Raw genomic sequence first — 26,189 nt, 5'->3', positions numbered from 1 at the left:
TTTTTCATTTATTTTTATGAATACTTTTTATTCAAACATCAACACCAAAGGTTGTTTGACCAGTATCGCTAACAGTGCCTATGTTAATAGAGCGAGTTGGAAAAGGACAGAAATATGTGTATACTCGTTCTAGCAGTGTTTACTCAATCATTCAAAGAGAGTTTATCAACGTTGTAGGTGTTCGATTGTGCATGTTATCATCTTCAAAACAAACTTTTCTGTGCTATTTGTTAAAATAAATCCAGTGATAATGTCGTGCTGTAAGTACTCTTTAAATTTTTACAATAATAATGCAAAATTGCTTGTAGTGTGCAAAAGTTGAAGAGGTAATATGTAAGGTTTGAGGTTAGGCCAATAAAATAAGAACTACCGGTAATAACAGAAACTAGCACCCAATTTATAGGTATTTTATTTATTAGGTAGATATTAAAATAAACCAATACATTTGTAAAATATATGTTAGCTAACCATAAAATTCAAATATAGGTATATTTATTTGTCGCCTTAGCCGATGGAGACGTAGACTTCGTATCAAATGCTAGTGATTAGAATACTAATTAAGTAATTTATTTCAATGTATTCAACCTGTTGAATGTCAAAATCATTCTTCTTTGTTCTCCTTATAAAAAGAAAATTATCGCAGTTTTTTTCTCGTTGACCTCAACACAACTTTGTTTAAGAAACCTTTCTAAATAATTTATAAGTCTGTCAAAATAAAAACCGAGAAATTTTCCTGTCTGACTGGCGAGGGGATGAATGAATAATATTCACTGACACAGTTAAACATTGTTTTCACTACACCAGCTCCTTTTTTCTTCCTCGCGTTGTCCCGGCATTTTGCCACGGCTCATGGGAGCCTGGGGTCCGCTTGGCAACTAATCCCAAGATTTGGCGTAGGCACTAGTTTTTACGAAAGCGACTGCCATCTGACCTTCCAACCCAGAGAGAAAACTAGGCCTTGTTGGGATTAGTCCGGTTTCCTCACGATGTTTTCCTTCACCGAAAAGCGACTGGTAAATATCAAACGATATTTCGTACATAAGTTCCGAAAAACTCATTGGTACGAGCCAGGGTTTGAACCTGCGACCTTCAGATTGCAAGTCGCACGCTCTTACCGCTAGGCCACCAGCGCCATTACACCAGCTCCTAAAGGCTCGATATTCTTCAAAAACTGATAAGAATGTTGCATTTTATCCTCAAGAATTGCAAAGTAATTATTAGCTGTAAATTTGGACTTAATTCCTCATTGAACGATAAATATTTAATAGCGTTTATTTGGATTTGATTCGTATTTACAGTTAGTATTTTTCTCGCGTTGGTGTGAAAAATTATGTATTTTACTCGTGCCTTGAAACCCTCGCAACGCTCGACATTGTACTTTTTTAAGCACTTGCCACGCTCGTGGTTTAATTTTGGAATCCTTCACTTGCTCGAGTATAAGTACTAGTGCGAGGAGTTAAACAACAATTTCTTCGTGTGATGATTCTGATTGGCAAAACTATCTTGTGTCGTTCCTCGGGCCCGAACTATTTCCGTACCCAATTTCATATACTTAAATCGGTTTAGCGGTTTAAGCGTGAAGAGGTAACAGGCAGACATACATACAGACTGAGTTACTTTCTCACTTATAATATTTAATCGATGAAGTACCTAAATAAATTTTTGAGATATAAATAATCTATAAGTACGTATTTGAGTAAACCACATTAAATCTAACTGCAGTTATATTCAGTATCATTAGCAAGTCATTTTCCATTCTTAGGTATTTGTCACTGCAACGCAGTGGGCCCGACATCCCGACAGGCATAATAAACGAACGAGGAAAGGTCATAGTTGGGATAAGTGTCAGCTAAAGCCATAATTCAGGAAAGCAAATCTGAAATAAAATATTTACGGTATTTTTAGTGCTATCATGAATTCGTCATTCTCATACACTTTGTTACTTCGCTATTATAGAGCCAGTGAGCACACGCAATGTATACATTTTTCATAAGTATTTGATGCATATACGAAGCATGGTCCTAGTAATTAATCATATGCGACTTCACAAGACTTCAAAAGCTACAAACCGTCTTTAATCTCAGTTCTGATAAAGAAAAACTTTTTTTTCATTATGAATGCTCAAAGACGAAGTTAACAATATTTTCCATGTAAGAATTTTTGTAGTGAACCTTTGAAAGTGGAGGTTTTGTAATACAGCCCGAGGGAAATGAATACTGAATACTGGCTTTGAGGGCAAAAATGAAACGTATTTTTACTTGATATTTGCGTGAAAATACAAGTAATTGCGCGTTTTCAGCAATTCCAAATTGTATTTCGAATTTTTGGTAAATATTGAACGCGTACCTAGTAGGTATTTCATCTATCTACTTGAGTTTTTAGGAGCTTAAGAGAACTTTAACTAACCATTAGAGCTATTTCGCACGTTGGAATGAACTTGAAAGAGGAGCATAAGTAAATATAATGGTGTAAGTATAATTATTTGTTATACTTGTTTTTTAATCATTTAATTATGAGTATGAATATTATCAGCACTCTGTGGACTTATATAAAACAAGAGTGACTGGACAAAAACTTGAGGATAGCCCCTTTTTTAGGAGAAGCTGGGACAATTTTATTAGTACAAGGGAAACATGATGCCAGGTACCAACGGATATTTAGAATAGCGAAATTACATATAAAAAAACCTTTTAAAAATAGCTCAATACGCGGGACATTAATGAACAAAACTGTGCATATTTTACGCGGCTACAAAATCATAACACTGCATATTTTCTTCTCGCAATCCTGGGCTAGGTAAAATAAACTGAATTTTCGTCGATGATTGCATTATTTTCTCATAAAAAGAACTGTCATTCTCAATAAATAGTGGATCGGCATCTAAACATTTATTTTCCCCGTTGCCATCCGTTGCATAAACAAGGGTGCGAAATGAGGGGTGCCACAGGGGTGTCATTGTAACTGCTTAACGAGTACGAGTGATTCTTAGTTCCAAGCGAACTAGTATAAGTGCGCTATCCAACTAAGCATAGTTGTAAAGAACCTCGAGGTTAAATATCCTGGTTCGGATGGATGAAAACTTGACTTGTCCGCATTTGTGCGTCCAATGGGAATATATGCCAGGTTCACTAATCGCGTCAGGTACCCTGCATAATAAATTACTCCTTTGTCGCTGTAATCACCTGTAATTCCATCAATAGCACATTGTTTGTTTACCAAATATCCCATCCCAATGTCCCTCTTGATTAACCGAAAAGGTATTTTGCGACGTGGTAAAATGATTGATGATTTAATTCCGGGTGTTAACAACGCATAATTTTTATTTTACGCTCACATATAAATTGTAATTCAGGACAATGGTCATTTTTCCAGAATAATTATTCTCTTTTATTTAAAATACTCATACAATTTACAGCAATTTATTATTTTGCTCTAATTATTATTTAATGATGCCTCAAATTTACAGCAATTTATTATTTTGCTCTAATTACTATTTAATGATGCCTCATTTTACAATTTAGTTAATATAAGTTTTTCCAACGTCACACAATATTATTCATATTTTTAAACCTTCACTCCCTCCGATTCTCACTTCCCTTCTTATTTATTCGCAATGAACATTTTGAGTTCCAGCAACGCAGCACTAATTTAATTAAAGTATGGCTTAAGGTAGCTGTATACGGAACGAGATTTTTCTTGTGTTAGGGAGTGATTTTGTATGGGGTGCCTGTGAAAATCATAGTGGAAACCCATGCGCTTTCGTCTTAGGGAAAATCACAATACTTTTTCAGATACTTTAATTTATTGATTTAACAATTTAACTTTTTATAGGCAAAGGTCCCGGTTATTCGTCGCCACTGGAGGCGTTTAGGAGTGGGCCGCGAGAGGAGCTTCTATATGTCGTGTGTGTTCAACCAGACAAGACTAAAGAGGACTACTTGGCCACCGTCGACGTTGACCCTAAGTCGCCAACGTATAGCCAGGTTTATATATTTTTTACATTAAAGGCAATCATGTTGATAATTGCATAATTGGAAGCCACGCTGTACAAGTTACATTGACACTATTATGAGATTCTGACCAGGGTGCGTAGCCAACATGCCAATAGTTTTGCGCTCCATAGCGAACGAAACGCAACTGTTACTGTCGCACTAATATGGAAGAGTGATACAAAGCGTTTCGTTTTCGTAGCGTTTTCATTGTTACACCGTAATTACCAAATGAGCTAGGAACTAAATTAATTCCCTAAACCTAAATTGTTAACTTTTAGAATACACAAGTTTAGTAAAGTAAAAAACCGGACAAGTGCGAGTCGGACTCTCCCACCGAGGGTTCCGTACTTTTTAGTATTTGTTATGGCTGCAACAGAACATCACCTGTGAAAATTTCAACTGTCTATAGCTATCACGGTTGATGAGATACAGCCTGGTGACAGACAGACTGACAGACGGACAGAGGAGTCTTAGTAATAGGGCCCCGTTTTGCCCTTTGGGTACCGAACCCTAATAAAAAAGGGTAGGTAGGCATGAAGTGCTTATGTTGAATACCTTTTAAATAAAGTAAAGTTTATTTGTGAATAGGTACCTAAATCTTTTTAGCCAAATGGATTTCTCTGAGATACTTACTCATGAATTGTGTCATGTTCAGCAGACTGACATAGAATTTGCGTTATAATATTTTTGGTTGTAGGTTTTAGGATTCCGAAGCCAAAATGGCAAAATCGGAGCCCTTATAGTTTCGTCTGTCTGTATGTTTAAGTCATTTTTTAGGGTTCCGTAACTCAAAAGGAAAAAAACGGTATCCTTATAGGATCACTTTGTTGTCTGTCCGTCCGTCCGTCTGTCTGTCAAGACTCTTTATCTCGGGAACGCGTGGAGGTATCGAGTTGAAATTATAACCATATACTCAGGTCTACAATCCCTTGAAGCTGTGAAAAAAACAAATTTCTAAGTCAACGTAAAAAAGATACGGCCGTTTATGCTGCAAAAAAACGTATAATATTTCGGCACTCTCAAGGGAATCAAAATTTATAGGGTACTTCCCTAATTTGGCAAGTAATCTAGACACGCGGCAGCGGCGTGTCCAGCCAAGTTTAAAGCAAAAGGAACTGGCGACGCAGCAACCGTGTGTAATATTACACGAACCATTTCGAGCTACTTTTGACCCCTTCACAACTTGAAACCTATTCACACACATGAAATTAACCTACACACATGAAATTTGGCACATTTATTCAAGTCCTTGGCTTGTCTAACATACAAAATTTCATAAACATAGCTCAAACAGTTATTGGTAAATTAAAGTTAAGAAACCGGCATTTTTGTGATTGACTGACTTATAGATCAAAAACATAACCCACTTCCAGATGACCTAGAAACTTGAAATTTGGCATCAAGGTAGACTATTAGGTGTCTATAAAGGGAAAAACCTAAAAACTGGAAATTATTGATAATTCTATGGAAAAAAATCATATATTGATAATTATTAGATCAATTTAGACTTATAGATCAAAAACCATGCACTTTCAGATTACTTAGAAACTTGATATTTGGCATCAAGGTATAGCCGACAAGAAATTGTATAAAATTATTGAGGGCGCCACTTCCTACGTAATTGTCACATTTTTGGCGTAAAATGATTAAACATGGCAACAATGTAGTATGGAAATTTTTAGTTCCTTTTTACTTATTTAAATTTCTACTATTTTATGTTGCACTATAGACTATTATATGTACCTATATATGGGGAAAAATCGGAAAACTGAAAATTGTTGATAATTCGATTTAAAAAAAACATATATTGATAATTAATTACATATTAAATTAATTAAGACTTATGGACCAAAAACTTATGGTTTTTGGTCTATAAGTCATCTAGAGATGACCTAGAAGCTTGATATTTGGCAAGAAGGTAGACTATTAGGCGTATACAAAAAAAAAAACTGAAAACTGAAAAAAAAGACAATTGACCGCGCTTTAGCGAGGGTCTCCTTTTCAGTTTGGGCAAAACTGCTTTCATGTTGAATACTATAGTAATATCTGTACAAAAATGATATCCCAACAAAATCATAAATGTGAAATGAGAGCCAAGTTCAATATTAAGAATATGTGTCGTTGTTGACTCTCCGACAAAATAATTGAGATCTATAATTATGGGTGCCAAGTGCTGTGCTGTGTAGAAAATCCTGAAATCATAAAGGCTTTGTCTTGGCTAGTTTATACGTATACGATATTTGTCTATATAGATGTTACTTCTCTAAAATTTGGTTTGTTGGTAAAAACTAGCCAAGTCAAATCCTTTATAATATCAGGATTTTCTACACAGCACTGAACTTGGCACCCTAGATCTCAATTTTTTGTCGGCGAGTCAACAACGACACATATTCTTAATATTGGATTTGGCTCTCATTTCACTTTTATGCTTTTGTTGGTATGTCGTCTTACACTACAAGTACAGGAAAAACTTTCAAAGTATAAATAAATAAAAAAATTGAATAAAACAAAACATTATTTAAATTTGTACGGAACCTCCGGTGGGCGAGTCCGACTCGCACTTTTCCGGTTTTTATTCAAAAAACGTGTTGAACGTAAGATACATTGGTTTTTAATTAACCTCAGAAATAGTAACGTTAATTTTATTGCAAGTGTTTCTGACTTTTACATGAGTACAAAGTCAAAATAGACGTGAGATATTTTACCTTGTATGCAGCAGGACTATGCACGGATTATAGGATAAAGCCACACATGAATAGTCTCATAATGAGCGTGAAGCTCAATTGTTTCATCACGTATGATTCATAGGACATGCATAAAACATCCTCGGCACGCATTCCATACATTTGTATCCTAGAATAGTGCTCCATCACGCATAACAGCCATCGGAAAACGCATTAAATTGCTGTGTATATTTATTTCAATATTGCAATGCATTAAATTTAATATGGTATCAGTACCAGAGTTGAATTCATGCGCACAAAAATATATCATGCAGGGAATTGGAATGCGGGGACTTGATTTGTATGACGAGAACCGGGAATTGGCCTGATGACAAATTTTGTAATCCCTTTTAATATTTTCGGTACACTTGTATTGACTAGTATTTGTTGTTATAGTAGGAACAGCTATCACGGTTGATGAGATACAGCCTGGTGACAGACGGACGGACGGACGGACAGCGAAGTCTTAGTAATAGGGTCCCGTTTTTACCCTTTGGGTACGGAACCCTAAAAATATAATCAGAGGTATAAGGAGAAAAACTTTTGTCTTCAGGCCAAAGAAAAATCCTATATGTTTTGTATTTATTATGTTTATTGTTTAAGTTGTATATTTTAAATCTTTGCTTACCTTATAACTGTACCTATCTGTTAAAACATCACATAATGTATTTATAATAATATGTAGGTATTTAAAAAACTATCGTCGTTAAGTTGAAAAATAATATATATTAGGACACTTGAAGTTTTTTTGTATATTTTCAGGTAAGTAAAACACACAATTTGTAACTCTACAGGTTAAATTCAATATGCGACTGTACAGCCACGCCGTTTAGGTTCTGGCTACATTGATGTGGGAAATGTCACTTGTTGCCGGCTAAAAGCCTTGTTTTGTATGTAAGAATAACTAGGTCGTTGTGTGTTTTTCGATTGAGAATTTTACCTGATATTTAATTATAAACTAATAAAATATATTAAGTACCTTTGCACATTGTCATGTTTTCTCTATCACATCTGCGTCGTAGTTTCATAATTTACGTAGGTACTTATCTTAATCATTATTTACCCTTCAATCGGATCTTCGATTTGGCGGGGAAATAAATAAGGCACAAAATTATTGTGGCATATCTACGTCTACGAGTACGCACGAGTAAATCTCTGAGATCATTCACTGTCAGGATTATTCTTAGTATTCTCGCATTCGTTGATAACATAAAATAACTTGATAGTAGACAGTAAATAAATAACTTTTGTTAGACTTAGTTTCAAAGATCTGGAAGGACTTGAAGTCGTTTAGATTAATATTCCTTTTTAGGGTATCCAAAGGGTAAAAAAGGGTAAAAACGTGTGTCTGTCTGTCCATCTGCCTGTCTGTCACCGGGCTGTATGTCATGAACCGTGATAGCTAGACAGTTGAAAATTTCACAGATGATGTATTTCTGTTGCCGCTATAACAAAAAATACTAAAAAGTACGGAACCCTCGGTGGGCGAGTCCTACTCGCACTCGTCCGGTTTATTTTTTACTGGTAAAGGTTGGGTAGGGGAGCTGCAAAATTGCATTACAAATTTAATTCATTCATAAAGTGGCCATGCACTTTGCAGCTGGGTTAAGTATGTTAGAAATGGTTAAGTATGTTAGAAGTTATATTAACCACTTCCATACCAACGCTGATGCGCACGGCTCCATCACGCGACGGCGACATGACCTGAGCTTGCCACACACACGACTGGCTAAAACTAAAAAATGCCTTAACTTCATTGGTCCAAAGATTTATAATAAGATCCCTCCGGCAATAAAGCAGGCCCCGAGTTATGCTTCATTTGTACGGCAAATGAAAACAAAATTAGTCAAAGATGCATTGTACACCATTGACGAATTCTTTTTGTAAATAAGTATTTAGGTTGTAATAGTAATAGTTGTTTAATGTATATTTAATATGTAATGTAATGTGTAATCGTAAACAGACGGACGTATAAAATGTAAAATTTTATGAATAAATATTTGAATTGAATTGAATTGGTGTACATTATAATCTATTTCAATTAAAGTTTTGGCTTAAAACACCCTATTTTCGGTCAACCGTTTGGTAAAGGGATATCTAGTTCAGAGCGATGTCGCACTGAGGCAATAACGTCGAGGTAATCCTGGAGGATTCCAGGCTTCAGCTGGTAGGTCATTACTGTATACTTTGCTGCAATACGGGCCGGGAAGTAAATTAACAAATGGAATGTAATATATCCGTCCGAGATTTGTTGTGGGGATTAAGAGATACGTTTCGGTAATTTTGTAGTTTTATGAATGTTTCCGTGGGCTTTGTGAGGACAGTTTATGTCTATGAGAATTGTGACATGAAAGAAGAAGCGGTTTTTTTTTACCACGGCAGTGAAAAACACCTTGTTATTTTTTTTACTGAAATAGATTTTGCCCAGCATCGTTATGGTAACTTTTGAATTTGGGACGATTTGGTATAAAAAGTGTCGAGTTATTTTGTTTCTCGAGAAAAAAATATGGATCAGGAGCAAAAAATCAATTTATTTCAAATCCTCAAAACAAACCGTAATATGCTCGCAGATGGTTATACTACGAATTATTTGTGATTTTTTGGCTTACTTCATATGTATTTCCGTCACGCGTGCGTTTTTTTAAAATCGTTAATGGTTTCTATGGATAAGTTGTAAAAACCGAAATTGACATATTAAAGTTATTTTTATTGAAATGGGCTTTGCCTATCATTGTAATGCTAAAATGTGAATTTCAAACGATTTGGCTTGAAATAAATCGTTGTTTTTTTATGTATGGAGCAGGAACAAAAAATCAATATAAGCAGAAAATACCGTAATATTCTCGCAAATGCCACGAATGATTTGTGATTTTTTGGCATTTTTGATATTGCCCTAACGGGTGCGGTTTTTTCTAAATAGTTTATTGTTTCTATGGAAAAGACGCAAAACCCAAAGTTGTAATATTGTTGAATGAAATGGGTTATTTCGGATATCTATGCGCTACCCTATGAATTTCAGACGATTGGCCATAAATAATTTCGAGATGATATTTTTTTCTTTTTTTTTAACAAAAATCGTTGTTGTAATAATGATTAGCATTCCAAAAAATCACAATTAATTCGTTGTATAACGATCTGAAATGATATTACGTTTACGTTTGCGGTTCTCGAGATATCTTGATTTTTTCAACCTTCCCTTACATTTTCTTGAAAAAAAAAACAATACAACAATAATTTTCATGTTAAATCGTCTGAAATTCATAGGGTAGCATACAGATGCTCTTAAAAACCCATTTCATTCAAAAAATCTTAAAATTACAACTTTGGTTTTTGTGTCTTTTCCATAGAAACAATAAACAATTTAAAAAAAACACACACGTTACGGAAATATCAAGAATGCTAAAAAATCACAAAAAAATTATGCCAAATCGTCCCAAATTCACAAGTTACCATAACAATGCTGGGCAAAATATGAGGGCTTGCAACTCTAGTGAAGTTAGTTATGAGTAAATAACCAATACGTGCCAAGCTATTGGATAATAGAAACAAAATTAGTTTTACTTGAAAAATGTGTCATGCAACGTCATTTCTTTGTAACAGAAGTGACTAGTCTTGTCAACAAAATTTTGAAATGTAAATTTCCCTACACAGGCGCGCAAACAAAAAAGTATATAATATGGGTAATTTTTCAGAAGAAGTATTAGGGTCAGCTGCACCAAACCATCTGTTACCGTTAAAGCGTTCGCAAAATTTTATGTACGGGAAATTTCATACTTCTCCCCTGAGTGACGTTGATCAGTCCGCTAATAATTGTGGTTCCTGCAACTGGACCTTAATTCACCACCTTTCTACCTTTAAGGTAAAGAAGAACTATATGCACAACTTTGGAAAGAAATCAAATTATTTTATTAAATATGTTTGATGTGTTTTTTAAGTAGTCACACTACTATATATAAATTATAAACTGAAATGGATATTAAAGAAACAGTGACGAAGCCAAACCAGTAGTGAAGGTCGGATTCGACCCCTGCCCGTGCCGTGATTCCGTGGCGGGGTGACCTAGGGGTTCAAGGCGTTAGCCCTGATTGCTAAAGACACCGGTTCGAATCCGGCCATCACCTTTTTCTTTAATATGACATCTATTTCAGTTTATATGCTACAGTGTTTATTCTTCTTCCTCGCATTATCCCGGCATTTTGCCACGGCTCATGGGAGCCTCAGGTTCGCTTGACAACTATTAAGTATTTTTATAAATTTTCAGCCAATAAATATTCCAGGCCCGGCCAGCCCGGCCTCAGTAGAGAATAGTGGAAACATTTTCAGCACACATTGCGAGTATTGTGACTGAGGGCATAAAGCCATTGAATGCGTTGTTTGCGCTCCACATCCGAACCAAGAGCGTGACATTATGCTTAACTGGGCAATGCAAATTATATTCACCATACTGAGTATAATTGGAACCTTTATTTTTGAATGAATGAATTAATGAATTAATTTTTTTATTTGCTAGAGACATGGTTATATACAGGTGTTAACATAGTTTACAATAAGTAGAGGTGCGCTCATATCTCGCCAACACTGGCATGCAAACAATATTACTTAATACTAAACTAATTATATATACATAACAAATTAAAATTTACAACATGCAAGTTATATTAAATAAAATCGAAATATGAAACATTTTTCAAACTAAAACTACAAATTGATATATCAATTGTTAAAATATTCTTGGATCGAATAGAAAGAATTCTGCACTAGCCATTGCTGTAGTTTCCTTAAAAACATCGTTTATACCAAACACGTTGTTTAGTTATTTTAACCAAACAATCGATCGAGTCGATTACATACATACAAGATTTTTTTTGTATCATCTTGCTTATTTAATAAGCAACCAATAGCCAGCAATAGTCTGGCAACCGTCTGAGGAGACTTTACTCAATATCCTTGACTTTACTCAATATCGGACCAGTTAATTTGTTATTTAATTACGCAGGGAATCTTGGCTAGCTCCATTGTCCTATTTCAGTTTTTTCAGTACCTATACGCAATTTATATGAATGAACAAGAAAATACGAAAATAATAAAAACAGTTCATACCAAATGCGTTTTTTTACAAGCTTTTATTTAGTTTCACCTGTTCCGTTGTCTATCTTTCTGTAATCAAATCTTGCAAGTAAAATTTGACCCACATCCCGGTTTCAGATTGAGCTGAAGTTTTGGACGCGTATGTAAATTGACTGAAAATACAATATTATGGTACAGTCAGCAATACTATTCGCTTAGCACCTTTGCGTACAAACTTCTATGCAGGGGGGTACCTTTTCTCTGCAGCTGACTGTACCATCGAGCTGATCTGATGACGGAAACAGGAGGTGGCCATAGGAACTCTGTGATAAAACAACGGAACCTAATAAAATTGTGTTTGGATTTGGTAGAATTGTCTCGATGAGTACTAGTTGCCTGTTAAAAAAAAGTACAGTCAGCTATAAAAGCTTGTATCAAAAATGAAATATTTGATAAACAACTTATTCACAACTTTGGGAACAAATCAAATTATTTTATTAAATATTTTTGATTTGTGTTTTATAAGAGGTGCAAGCTCGTACTGCTCGCCCTTAGAGTTGGTCAAAGACGCCTAGTCTTATTAAGATGGCATATAGTCGAGAAATTGGGACAGGTTCCGCTGTGGTGGGGTGGGGTTGAATGCGTTAGCCCGGATTGCTAAAGACGTCGGTTCGAATCCGGCCTTCACCACTGGAGGGCTTCGTCATTTTTTCTTTAATATATGACATCTATTTCAGTTTAAAAAACTTATTTTCAGGTAATCCATCGCACGTACACCGGCCATGTGGGTGACGAGCTACACCACAGCGGGTGGAATGTATGCTCGAGTTGCCATGACAACGCTAACCTGAAGAGGAACTTGCTGATCCTGCCCGCGTTGGTCTCCAGCAATGTGTACGTGCTAGACGTAGGCACTGACCCGCGCAAGCCGAAGATGCATAAGGTACATTTATTTTTTAATTAAGTAACAACTAAAACAGTAGTTTTAGCGCAGCAGTCCTTGTAACCTACTCTAGCTTTTGAGTCAGTACTGTGTACGGGGTCTAGTCTGCTTTCAAACTCACTTTTAGTAGACATTATCATTATATTTAATGAAAGGAATCAAAAAGAAAATGTTCAATGACAAACGTCAACTCTTCCGTCCAATAATATGTCAGTATCATCATTAAAAAAACAATTGTATTGCCATATCAAAATGCCGTTACCCAGTTTGACAAAGAGTTGCCACATCAAAATCGAATTACACCATAAATGATAAAATGAGACACAACCGTATCTTATACCTTTAAACATCCTTTAAACGAGCAATTCTTGTATAATTATATATATATCTATATATATTTATATATTTCGGGGATCTCGGAAACGGCTCTAACGATTTCGATGAAATTTGCTATATGGGGGTTTTTAGGGGCGAAAAATAGATCTAGGTAGGTCTTATCTCTGGGAAAACATGTATTTTTGGGTTTTTATATGTTTTCCGAGCAAAGCTCGGTCTCCCAGATATTAAGTATAAAAAGCTGTTACTTTTATAAGAACTGGGGAGTGATTTTTTTATATTATTAAAGACATGTCAACCAGCAATCTTTTATTTACAATCTCTCCGACTGTGAATATAAAGATGACGGAACAAAAGTTAGAATGGATTTATTTTAAAAGGATCCTATTTCTTTAAATTTAAAAATTCTTGCGTGTTGTCAAGTAAGAGACTATTTGTATGTACATTACACTAAAATATGGTATTAATCAAAATTGTACAATATTTAAATGAAAGCTACAATGAAACAACAAAAATTTTAAAAGCATGAAAGTGCCATTATTTGAAGAATCAGTTCAAATAATGACTTTCTTATGGTTTTGAAAATATTTTTATAAAAGCCTTATTTTAATACTTTTCCTGATCTAGTGGTAAAAAAGTTCTCTTTTACGATGAAGCACAAGATTAAGCGACGTCCGTTACTGACGCTATTATGTTTCAAATTTTAAACCATAAAACTGCATTTTTAAGCACTAGTGCAAATTATTTCCTCTTCAAGCCAAGGGCAATGCACCTATGAGTTTCTCGCATCGCCTGTACCAAAGAGGATTTAATAGGATAGAGCGGTACTGTCATAGTAAATTTTGTAATCACAGTAAATTCACTGCCATCTATCGAAACACGATTAAAACTAAAAATGAAGATGTATAAAATACGATAAAATGTATTTATATATGGATAAATGATTCTTTTTATTTGCATTAATTATTTTTAAATGATTTTGATCCATGTTCTTTCACTGATATGCGTTAAAATTGTTAATAACAAACGAAACCGTCAACGCCATCTATCCGATAGTAGGCCAAAGGTAGTGGCGCCATCTGATCGAGAATAAATTTTCTTGATTTTCGAGGCACGTTTTTTCCTTAGACTGTATCCATCTATTACGGAGTTATATCTATCTTTGCCTGTACCTATCGGGTGCAAAGAAGATAATCGCCATGTTTTTTGTTGATTCATTGTTATTTACAAGAAACATATAATACTTTATGAATAGGTAATTCAAACATTATAAGAACACTCAGAAACTACCTTATTCTATATTTACTTCAAAATTTTACACTTATAGTAACTACTAACTACCAATTCATAAAATATTTATTTATTTTAACTTTATTGCACAAACACAGAAAAATGTACAGATGGCGGACTTAATGCCTAAATGCTTTCTTTACCAGTCAACCGAGACATAAAATGTTAAAGCAGGAGAGGTTCATAACTTATAAAGATAAATTTAATCAAAAAGTCAAATATTATATATACGTACACCTAATAAGATACTTATATGATGTACAAAAGATAAACCAATACATATTACCCACTACATACAAGATGGAGAACAGCGAAGTAGTCGTCTGAAAACAGGTTTATTTAGGGCTTGTCGAATAGAGAGAGGTAGGGCATTCCAGAGACAGATTGCCTCAACGGCGAAAGAGTTCGACATAAAACCAATACGGTGAGAAGGAATCGAGAGTTTGAGACAACGGAAGGAACGCAGTTCACATCTTGGACGAGGTAAGGTTAGAGTCTAATACAAGACTTTGACTTGTTTAGTGCAATGACGGTTAGGCCACCAAACGAAGGAAATGCAAGGGAAATAATTCGCGTATAAGCAAATTTTGGCATAATCGTCGGGAATAGTGTACCTTTAACCCCCCCCCCCCTTACCCGTTAGCTTCACCCCCACCCCTCGGTACTTTTAGTAGGTATGTTGTTTAATACACCATTCCCTACAACTATGCCAAATACGCTTTTATACACGAATTATTTCCCCCGATTGGCAATTTTTGGTTTTCGTTTGGTGAGCTAGGTGCCATCAAACAGAACTGGTGCAAAAGAAACCTCATTCAGATTTACTAGTTGATGATGGCTTCCTAGAATTTGCCTGACATTTTGCCGGATTGACTGATGCCAAAGCTACTGGAACATTCCAGTATGTGGACTAGGTCATCGTTGATGAGAGAAATGGCAGAATCTATGTTTTCCACAGAACCTTGGGCGTATAGTTGTAAAATTATCTGCATACAAATGGTAAGAGCTGCGGATTTTGGAGGTGATTTGGTCCATAAAGATGGAGAATAAAAACACCGATATTTTAGAATTCTCCATTCCGTTTCTTACGTCTACAACATCATTGAGAAGTGCAGTGGTGGTGCTATGCCCCGATTGAAATCCCGATTGAAACGAGGAGAGCAGGTTGTTACTGTGTATAAATTTGGAAATCTGTTTATAAGCTCCTGCCTCAAGAATTTAGTAGTTATGAGAAAAGATAGTTGCATATTGCTAGCGGACTTTTCCATTCTCGTTGTATATTTGACTAGTGTAAAATATACAACGGGGAATGGAAAAGTCCGCTTGAGTCATTGACTGGTAATTATTAACGCCTTGCCGGCCATAAAAACATTTCCCATATTACTTTATCGATCACCACCCAACTCCATAATTGCCGAGGGCGTCACATAGTTCGGAAGTGAAATTTCGCGCAACTAGCTCCGAAACCCGTCCCGAATCTGTCGCCAAACTTCAAACATTCCAACTCATGCCAGACAGTTCGCGAACTCGTTATATTGGCTGTTAAACCTTGCGTTATCCTTTTCACACACTTTGCCGCCAGTTTGAACTTTGCATTTTATGATTTACATATTCCGAAAGCGGAGGTATTTCTAATATCGACTTAGTAATAAGTTTTTGGCAAAAATTTCATTTTTGGTACAAGCTTTTATCGCTGACTGTACTTTTCTTGCCACAGGCAACTAATACTTATCGAGACAATTCTAAAAACCCCAAACACAATTAGGTTGCGTTGTTTTATCACAGAGTTCCTATTACCACGTCGTGTCTCCATCATCAGATCAGCTCAATGGTACCATAATATTGCATTGTCACCCGACTTACAAATGTATGCACATTTTCAGCTTCATCGGAAACCGGGAATTGGGTCAAATTTAACTTGCAAGATTTGACCCTTACAAACAGTTACTTACATATTACCTATACATACATATTGACTTACTTACATAGGTACATTGCAAGTTAATGAACGCTTGTAAAAATGGCATGTCATTCATTCAATAGTACCTAGGTATAAAGTTACTCTTTCCTACTCTTTAGTCCTACTTGACATTTTAGCAATATCAATATATTCGTACATACTTTTATTTTTTGATAATGACCTATTCAAATTAGCTAAATTAAATAACGTACATCAGAATAATTGTATGCAAGACAAGAAATAAGTACTTTTGAATAACATTTAAAACGAATAGTTTATAATAAATATTATAAAAAATATACTTTATTAAAAACAGTAGAACATATTTTCCCCAAAATATTATGCTGTTACCGCAAGGCTCAAATTAATATTGTACAATATTACATTTATTTTCTAAAAACAACGGTACTTACCTCAAAAGATAAAGTTTCCGCTCGTGGCCTTACGAGTTCACGAACAACTGTCGACTCATTTTATTTTCCATTAGGCGAAGCAATGTTTGTCCAAACTGCTTAATATTCTCACCTTCCTTTCTTTATCGAGTGTTTATCCCCTTTATCTCGTTACTAGGTAATCGACGGCGCAGAGATGAGGTCATTCAACTGCAGTTTCCCTCACACGACGCACTGCCTAGCATCTGGCGAAATCATGATCTCAACGATGGGCGATAAAGACGAAAACGGGAAAGGGGATTTCGTCCTCATCGACTCGCAGACTTTGAAAGTGACAGGTGAATGCTCGTGGACGTGCCTTTGGACCGTTTTGACGGAGGGGAGAGATTATTCAATAGATTACGCTACACGCTCCTTACTCCCTAACCTCCTCCTGACATTTTGCGTTATTTTTAGGGACGTGGACAAAAGGAAAAACTGCGCAGTTCGGTTATGATTTTTGGTATCAGCCTTACCACGATGCTATGATATCTACGGAATGGGGTACACCCAAATATTTTAAAACGTAAGTGTTTTTAATTAATTCCTTTTATTTTATACTTACAGTGATTTCTCCTAATCATAATGAACCATATTTTCTACAAAATGTCATTTTCGTATTAAAGGGGCTTCCACCCTGATGACGTGCCCAATCCGAAGAGATACGGCTCATCCTTAAATATGTACAAGTGGTCAACTCGAGAGTTGCAACAAGTCATAGATCTGGGCAAGGAGGGCACGGCTCCCCTTGAGGTCAGATTTCTCCATGATCCTAAAGCCGCATTGGGATTTGTCGGATGCGGCGTCGAGGCTAACGTTTTCAGGTAAGAGATTTGTAAGGATTCAAGGATGAGTATTAGATACATGCCTTTGTCTTTGGTGTTATCTGTAATAATATATTATTTACGAGTATTTTAACCAATATAATAAAAAATTACAAATAGCCGACATGGTATCGTCGCCCTTACCGCGGGAGACATGATACCGCCAATATGTTACATTATGAGTATTATGACACCTCGTGCTATTATTTAACCGCGAAATAGGATTGATCATATTACGAGTAAATATTGCATGAAATGACATTGTCAGTACAATGAAATTTTAAACCTGGGAAATAAAAATGAAAACATAAAATTACATTACCTAAATAAACTTAAGACCTACCTAAGTCTTAAAAATATAACCTAAATCATTCACTCATAAGTATCACGAATCGTTATCAATCCGTAGGTAAAGTATCATTCATTACCTTACTTGGTACAAACTAAATCATTTTAATAAATTTATTTAAATACTTGTTCGTATACATTCTATATTTAACGAAATAATTAAAATTCATTGACTAATGAATACATTTTGTCTAATGATAACGTAATGGATAATTACAAATAATATTGTACTGACGGTACATTCGAATGATATTTTCATTTCGGTCGTATAATAACAAAAGACAAGCGTTATATTATGTCACATCGTGAGCGGTAAATGCGATTATAATATTATACGCCCTCACCCAAAGTTTATTTTTCTACTTGTTAGTTTCTACATATTTACAGCTAGCAAATGAGAACATTTGGTTACACAGTTTCAAAGCAGTCAGTAATGTAGTGACCAAAGTGAAACCATCAAAACTTTCTCAATTAGAAGTCGGACGCGACAAACCAAAAAAAGCCTTACATCCTTTAACTTTAAATTCTTTTCAGATTCAAAAAGACCTCCGATGAAAAGTGGAGAGCTGATAAAATAATTGATGTGCCAGCAAAAAAAGTATTGCAAGATGGCGTAGAAACCGAGCTTAATGGTAACGATTCTCCTTACTGTGGCAATTACTGGTACCATCATTTATTTGCTACATTCAATATAAAAAAGTACCAGTAAAACCAGAAATGATTTGAAACTGCAGTGCGACATGAAGGAGTAGAAATTTAATGAGGGCGCCACTTTCTTCGTATCTGTCACATTTTTGACGTAAAATGCTTAAACATGGCAACTATTTTGTATGGATTTTTTTTAGTTCCATTTTATTCCATTTTTTCTGTATGTAAAATGTATACAAAATAAATGTGTGTAAATGTATGTTCTTTATTGGTGCAATAAAGAATATTGACTTACTTACTTAATTTCTACTCCTTCATGTCGCACTATACCTAACTTATTAATTTTCCCTCGGATTCAGCAGAACTTTTGCCGGTAAATGGGTCTGACACTTTTATTAAGTTTTTCCCCTCAGGATTGATGACCGACATCCTGCTGTCATTGGATGACAAGTATTTATACTTCACGTGCTGGCTCCATGGGGACGTACGTCAGTATAACGTGTCGGATCCGGAAAATCCAAAGCTAACCGGCCAGGTCTTTTTGGGGGGACATATTGCTAGTAAACACTTAACTGTTGTTGAAGATAAGGACAATAAGGTAATAGTTATTTGTGCAACAAGAGAGGAAAGTTGGTTTTTCTTGCGAGTGTTTATTTTGAGTCCCGAGAAAGCGAAAGATTCTAAGGTAGAATCTTGAGCGTAGCGAGGGACTCAAAAACACGAGATGTAAAATAACTTTGCTCTCGTGTTGCACACATAAATTTTCACCTCAGTAGTGAGAACATATTGAAGGTTAAAATGTATTTCGAATTACACAGAATAAACAGAAAAAAAAGTATTATAATATGTACGATACGATAAGATACGATACGATACGATACGATACGAGACGAGACCGGACCGGTCCGTACCGTACCGTACCGTACCGTACCATAAGAAAAAAATACCGTAATTACGTAATTATTTAATTAATCCAAGGAGTGACGAAAGTAGGCTTGTTCGAGCTGCTGAGGTGAAAAAACTATTGTTTATTAAGGGAGGGATTCATTACATGTAATCTTACCCAAGCGTTATGAGGGTTTAAGGGCACGAGTGTAGTGTAAGAGCGTTTTCACATTATCCGATCCGATATAGGATGTCGGAAGGAAGTAAAATATAATTATATATGTGTCACTCTGTATTTATTAATGCATTTTATAAATCATTATTATTAAAAAACGATAAATAACGCAAAAAGGCGGACTTAATGCTAATGGCACTCTCCTGCAGCTGTTCTTGTCATAGCCGACATCCGATATCGAAAAGGTGCTTCCGATAAATTCAGCCATGTCGGAGCCCCCCATCAGTTGTCGGACCGATAATATTTGTTTATTACTTGTGCCTTGTGCATATTGTTTATTGTCGGCGGCGGCGGATTGACGGCGCCCGGGCGCGCCCCCGCGCGGCCTGACTATGGGGATGTAGACTACATCCGATATCGGATCGGACAATGTCAAATGACAAATGAATGATAGTGTTCGTTTGTCTATCTTGATCTGTTTATTGTTTCATTCTCAATTGCTCAAAGGTTGACTGGAAGAGATCCCTTATAGGGATAAGTCCGCCTTTGTACATTGTATATATTTATGTTCTTTTATTGTGTTTGTAATCTGTCTTATGTACAATAAAGTGTTTACATACATACATACATACAAATCCACGAGAAAAATACAAATTATTGATTTTTAGTATTTATCATTCAAAATCATCTCTTAAAAGTCCCAAGACTGGACTTGCCGAGCAGGAAACATCGACTTCCAAAAAAGAATAAATTTTCAACGAAGAAAGCCGGTTAAAGCTTAATGCTATTATAGATTGCGTGCTCATCGACATTTCCTTTTTATTTATGCATTGAATCTAATAAATTGGCAATTTCCTTTCGTATTTGTCTGCATTTTTCCATTTGTACATATTCAATGCAATCGACTCTGTTCAAGTATTTAAGACAACAATAACTATAATATATTTATTTTACGTCACGGCTTGTACCCACTTCATAACCTGTATGTGACGTTGCAATAAATGATTCTATGTATAGGTATAATGGTCGTTGAAAGGGCCAAATGACTTTACAGTAATTCATAGTGCCACGTCATTCGTTGTGTTCTGCCTCGCTGCTCTCGTATTGTTTCGTAAATTACTTTGTTCTGTTGTTCCTCAGTTTTTCGGCTGTGATTGCGCGAAACAAATAATGTGCACGAGAATATAAATACATAGTCGAAAGCAGCTTGTTTCATACTGTACTACAGAATCTATGAAAATAAAGAAACAAAAAAATTGCTCTTGTTCTGGAAATAAAATCATTATAAACTACAAACATTTTGTTGTTTGGAAGACAGAGGTTGTCTAAATTGATCGCTCTTTAGCGATAACTGTTTTTAGCGGTAAGAGTGAGAGATATTACCTTTATAGTATGACATAAAATAGTTGAATTGAAATAAAATGGAACTAAAAAAATTCCATACTAGATTGTTGCAGTGTTGCATTTTACGTCGAAAATGTGACAGTTACGTAGGAAGTGGCGCCCTAAATAATTTTCTACAATTTCTTGTCGGATTGTGATTTGTACCTACCGTTTTCTTTTATTGAATATTGGTGTACAATAGAGAATATCGTTTTGTACTCTAAAATTTATCTAAACAATTCCATTGAAGTAATTTTTACAGTCAAAGTTTTTTATAAAGCACCTAGTTTTCTTTCGTGATGACGTCGATTAATTTATAACTGTCTACTTTAACAACAATAGGTAATTATTATAAAGATAATTCTCGAATATCTTCTGGTGATATAAATAACGATATTGTTAAAATTTTACGGTTTAACTCACGTGTTGTTTATACTAGTCACTCGCGCAACATATTTTAAGAATATAGGTCTCCATTTTCAAGAAGCAACAGTCTTCTTTGAAAAATGTCGCGCGAGTGATCCAAACCGGATAAGTGCGAGTCGGACTCGCGCACGAAGGGTTCCGTACCATTACGCAAAAAAAATCACGTTTGTTGTATGGGAGCCCCACTTAAATATTTAGTTTATTCTGTTTTTAGTATTTGTTCTTTTAGCGGCAACAAAAATACATCATCTGTGAAAATTTCAACTATATCTATCACGGTTCATGAGATATAGCCGGGTGACAGACAGACGGATAGACAGACAGACGGACAGTGGAGTCTTAGTAATACGTTCCCGTTTTTACCCTCTGGGTACAGAACCCTAAAAAGTGAGTTAAACCGTAAAATTACTTTAACTGTTGTTTCTAGGGTCCGTATAGGCAAGTGACGGTGAAAGGCAAGACTCTTCAAGGCAGCCCGCAGATGCTACAGCTGTCTCTTGACGGCAAGAGACTTTATGTATCGTGCTCGCTTTTCTCACCTTGGGATAAACAGTTCTATCCGAAAACGAGTGAAGAGGTATCAGATTTAATTATTTTAGTTTTATTTTACACACTTGAAATTTATTAAGAAAGAACTTTGCAAGAGGTGGCGTATGCTTGACGATTTTTATCGGGTACTTATACGTTATATTGTAATGACGTACCTAATCCCAACTATTATGATTACTACATGTTACTACTCTTATTTAATTGACTTCAAAATTTTACTTCCTTAAATGTCTGATTTGGAACCTCGTGTTTCCTTTGCAGGTGCAGAGTTACCTTAAGGACAGTACCTTAATTCATCTGTACAAATCATATTTAGGCATGATAACACTAAGCTTAGCTAGTGTTGCTAGTTTTGTATATGTCTCTTGGCAATTTTATTAATAATGCCCCTTTCATTTTATTTCATGGGAATGCCCTGAATTTTCTCCAAAAATACTGCTTGGCCTTTATTAAATTTCGCATTACTTCGAGTAAGTGAGGGGCGCGTGGTATTTCCAAGATATTATTCAAGTTTAGTTGTTATGTAGGACATTAAGGAAAGTACGAGTATTATTTATTTACTATATTATTTTATACAGCAATATATACAAGTGAATTAAATTGCTCATAATGTATTAAATAATTTAAAATATGTCATTACGCAACCTTAATCAGAGTTATAATATCAAATTTGTATCAGTTATGTTACTGAAACTACTGGATATCTATACGTCCTACGTATAACATTTGACAGCCTAATTCATAAAATCGACACCCTGCTTGTCACCTTCTATCTATCGAAAGGAAGGAAAGGAGATGGTTGACATGCCCAAGAGAAACAAAAATGGGTAGCTGTACCATCTATAAAAACTCTAGCCTGAATAAGGATTCACAAACGTTTACAAGGCCCCATTAGTTAATTTACGTTTTATCCCCGTCTCACAAATACTGTCAAAATGACAGATTAAGACAAACGATTAATTGCTAGTTCAGGCTTAATGAATAGCGCCATGAAAACTATGGTAGTTTTAACAGCTACTTAAAATACATACTATTACTTCGTATAGCATGTTTGTTATAGGGGGGCTGGATCGTGAAACTGGACATTGATACCGAAAACGGAGGTATGACTCTGGACCCTAACTTCCTGATTGACTTCGGACGAGAACCCAACGGGCCAGTCTTGCCGCATGAAATGAGGTCAGAAAAAATAAAACTATATCTGCACTACTTTGAAAAAATCTCGTATCTCACACTACTACTCCGAGTTGAAAGGCAGTAACTCTGACACCGCATTATTCTTTTGATTGACAGAACAAGATACAAGCTTTTTTTTTTAAAGTAATGCCGATATACCTTATAATAGCTTACCTTACCTTGATACCTTAGAGTCGGACAAGCTAACTCTGTAAGGCAATTGTAATGAAAAGTGTGGCCATCTCATCGTTAATGTCAAATTTCTATGAAAATATGACCTTCATAATAACACTTTGTTCTGTTCAAGTCGGTGCAAAGTTAGCTTAGCCGGACTTTACCTGTTTGTTCTTATACAGGCTAATTTCGGGGTCGTGTAGCAAGAGTACAAGACATCATACAGAATTCAAAGATGAGCCAAATGATGTTGTTAATTATTGTTTATCACCAATAATGATGATTATTTTTCAGATGACAAGTAGAAAAAAACATTTTTTCCATACAATGTGGTCACTGGTCACCCTAATCAATGTGAAGTCTTGTCGCTTTCCATACAGCGTATGTCAAAAGTCATAGGGTGACCATGATTACTAGTGTAACATTAAATTTACTTGAAAAATAAGAAAAATTTAACTAATTATCGTTTTATCAAATACTTCCTTATCATAATGTGGATCATTTACAGAGTCAGCAAAAGTGATTTTGGATCACGAGCCAGAAATCATCCTGTATTTAGCCGCTATAAAATCTGCATTATGAAAACATATGCATACTTTTGACGGTTTATGAAACATCCCGTTATAAAAACAAACATATTATGGACTAACGACTGGTAGAGAATGCCGTGTAGCATTAAGTCCGCCTTTTGTAATTGTATATTTTTTACTGCAATATAGTTTCACATAAAAAAAATAAAAAAGTAGTAAAGTTAAGTAATAGGTAATAGCAGAGTTCCGATTGACATTCTTCGAGCACGGTACCCTGAAAAACCATCAAACATTATAAACTAGATGAAACTAACCCAGGGGCGCTCTCCGTAGTGACGAAATGCCATTTTTATCCCCATTGTTAACATACATACAAGTATGTATAGGACGATGTTCACTCCAGCATATGATAGGTAATATCCTATACTTAACTACCTACCTAACAACATGTACATATTATATACATAACTCGCTTGATACGAAGTTTCCCCTTTTATACAATACAGCGTTTGAATCAATTTCCTTTTTGCAGGTACCCAGGAGGGGACTGCACTTCAGACATTTGGCTTGCAGATAGTTAATTATATTGTTATATTTTACGATAATTTAAATATCTTTAGGTTATTATAATAAAATGTATACGCTTTTATCCTGGCTTATATTCACATGTACTCACTAGCTTTCTGATAAAAGATTTATATGTATGACATTTTATTTAAGTATATAAATAATTCAAAAATCGCAACTTTCTTTTATGTGTTATAAGTATTTTAGACAAAAAAAAATATTCGTTTTGTTTTATTCCGAGATATAATTCTCCATAATCGCTAAAAAAGAAATCACCGTTTGGTGTAGATGTTTTTTAAAATATAGATTTTTGTACAACAATTTATTATCTTTCCATGTACGCCTAAAAATAGCGGATGAGGTTAAATAATTTCTAGTTTGAGTTCACACTAAAAGTTTGGATGTAGCCAACAACATTCAGCTTTCAATTACGTCCAAAATTTTGGCAACAAGGGACAGAATAGTCCAGCAGCGCGCTGGTCGAATTAACAACTTTCAATCTAATTATTGTACGAATCCAGTTAGTTCGCTTTGCTCAAAACTGTTCAGTATTAACGCTGTGCATTTAGGTGTTGATTGTCGAGTAGCTAATAGATATATAATTTAGTAATTCTATTCTTAGAGATTTGAAAGAATATACACATCTTTCTTTTTCCTAGTTGGATCGTAAAGGAGATTGGGGTCCGGTTATAGCTACCTAATCCTAAAAATAGCGTAAGCATCGGTTTTTTTTACGAAAAATGACCTGTCGTCTTAAAAGAAACACTAGAACATATTTACATTAGTCCGATTTTCTCACAATAGTTTCCTTCATCGGAGAGCTCATGGCAAATATTTCAAATAACATTTCATAGACAAATGTCGAGAAACCCACGCATACTACTCGTAGGTACCAATCTAGGTACGAGTCTAGGTCCGAATCCCCGACCACACTCAGTCGGAAGCTCCACGGGAAAGTAGAAACACCCATTTAAAAACGCGGCAAGTATTTGTACTCATCTATCTAATAAAAATAATAGTCTCTTAAAGGGGTGAAATATAAATGAACCTACTTCATTTGGCCTAGGTAGGTACTTCATTTGAGTTGATCATTGGAAAAAGCGTCTTATTAAAGTACACTTAGTTTGTCCTATTTCATTATGAAATACGAGTACCTACATATATGCTCGTAACGTACTTAACTATAGTTACCTATATATTAGCAAAAAACGAGGACACCTACCCACCGTCTAGACTATAACAGTGTTCGTCGTGACTTACCCAGACATTCTATTCATCTTTGATAACAAAAGACCTCTTATATTATTAGATAGGAGTATCTGGTCTTCAAGTTCGTTCTTAACAATCAAACCAACTTCCATACCAAAAAAAAAATGATATCGTTGGTTATGGCTTAGTTCACAAATGTGTTAGAATAATTGGTTTATATTAAACATTGAGTATTTAGTGTATGTTCCTTTTTCACCTTGATTACTACTTTGTACTAGTAGTTGAGAAGATGATAAATCAATGGATAAGGAAACTTCTCAATATAAAAAACATTAACTGCTGCCAAAGTTGGTTTCAAAGATTCCAAACTGCACTCCAGGGTACGGCCACCAGATAAAGTTGGTTATTTATTTTATAGAAGTGCAGTAAAAGTGATGTGTGGAACCTATTCGAGATACAGAAATCCGTTTGTTTACCTTTGGAGGATTTATTTTTCTTAAACACAATTTAATGTTGGAACCACTGAGAAAGCTAGTAAAAAAATGTAGATAAA

General features: G+C 35.2%; 1 protein-coding gene across 1 annotated transcript; it reads left to right on the top strand.

Annotated features, from left to right (window-relative positions):
• The first annotated feature begins 104 nt into the window (after positions 1 to 104).
• On the top strand, positions 105 to 24,572 carry LOC134745451 (methanethiol oxidase). The gene is made up of 11 exons (XM_063679493.1): positions 105 to 260; positions 3,832 to 3,983; positions 12,540 to 12,725; positions 16,882 to 17,041; positions 17,160 to 17,268; positions 17,369 to 17,566; positions 18,449 to 18,546; positions 18,976 to 19,160; positions 21,859 to 22,008; positions 23,041 to 23,159; positions 24,393 to 24,572. The coding sequence occupies exons 1-11, from the start codon at positions 251 to 253 to the stop codon at positions 24,439 to 24,441; spliced, it is 1,416 nt and encodes a 471-aa protein (XP_063535563.1). The 5' UTR covers positions 105 to 250; the 3' UTR covers positions 24,442 to 24,572.
• The last annotated feature ends 1,617 nt before the right edge of the window (positions 24,573 to 26,189 follow it).

Source organism: Cydia strobilella, chromosome 11, assembly GCF_947568885.1.
Source record: "Cydia strobilella chromosome 11, ilCydStro3.1, whole genome shotgun sequence".
NCBI lineage: Eukaryota > Metazoa > Arthropoda > Insecta > Lepidoptera > Tortricidae > Cydia > Cydia strobilella.
Note: the sequence above shows the minus strand (reverse complement) of the source record. Positions and strands in the feature narration are given on the sequence as shown.

Coding starts and splice junctions, on each gene's coding strand:
- LOC134745451 (XM_063679493.1), top strand. Junction 12,726..16,881: donor GCAAGCCGAAGATGCATAAG/GTACATTTATTT, acceptor TCTCGTTACTAG/GTAATCGACGGCGCAGAGAT. Junction 18,547..18,975: donor CGTAGAAACCGAGCTTAATG/GTAACGATTCTC, acceptor TTTTCCCCTCAG/GATTGATGACCGACATCCTG.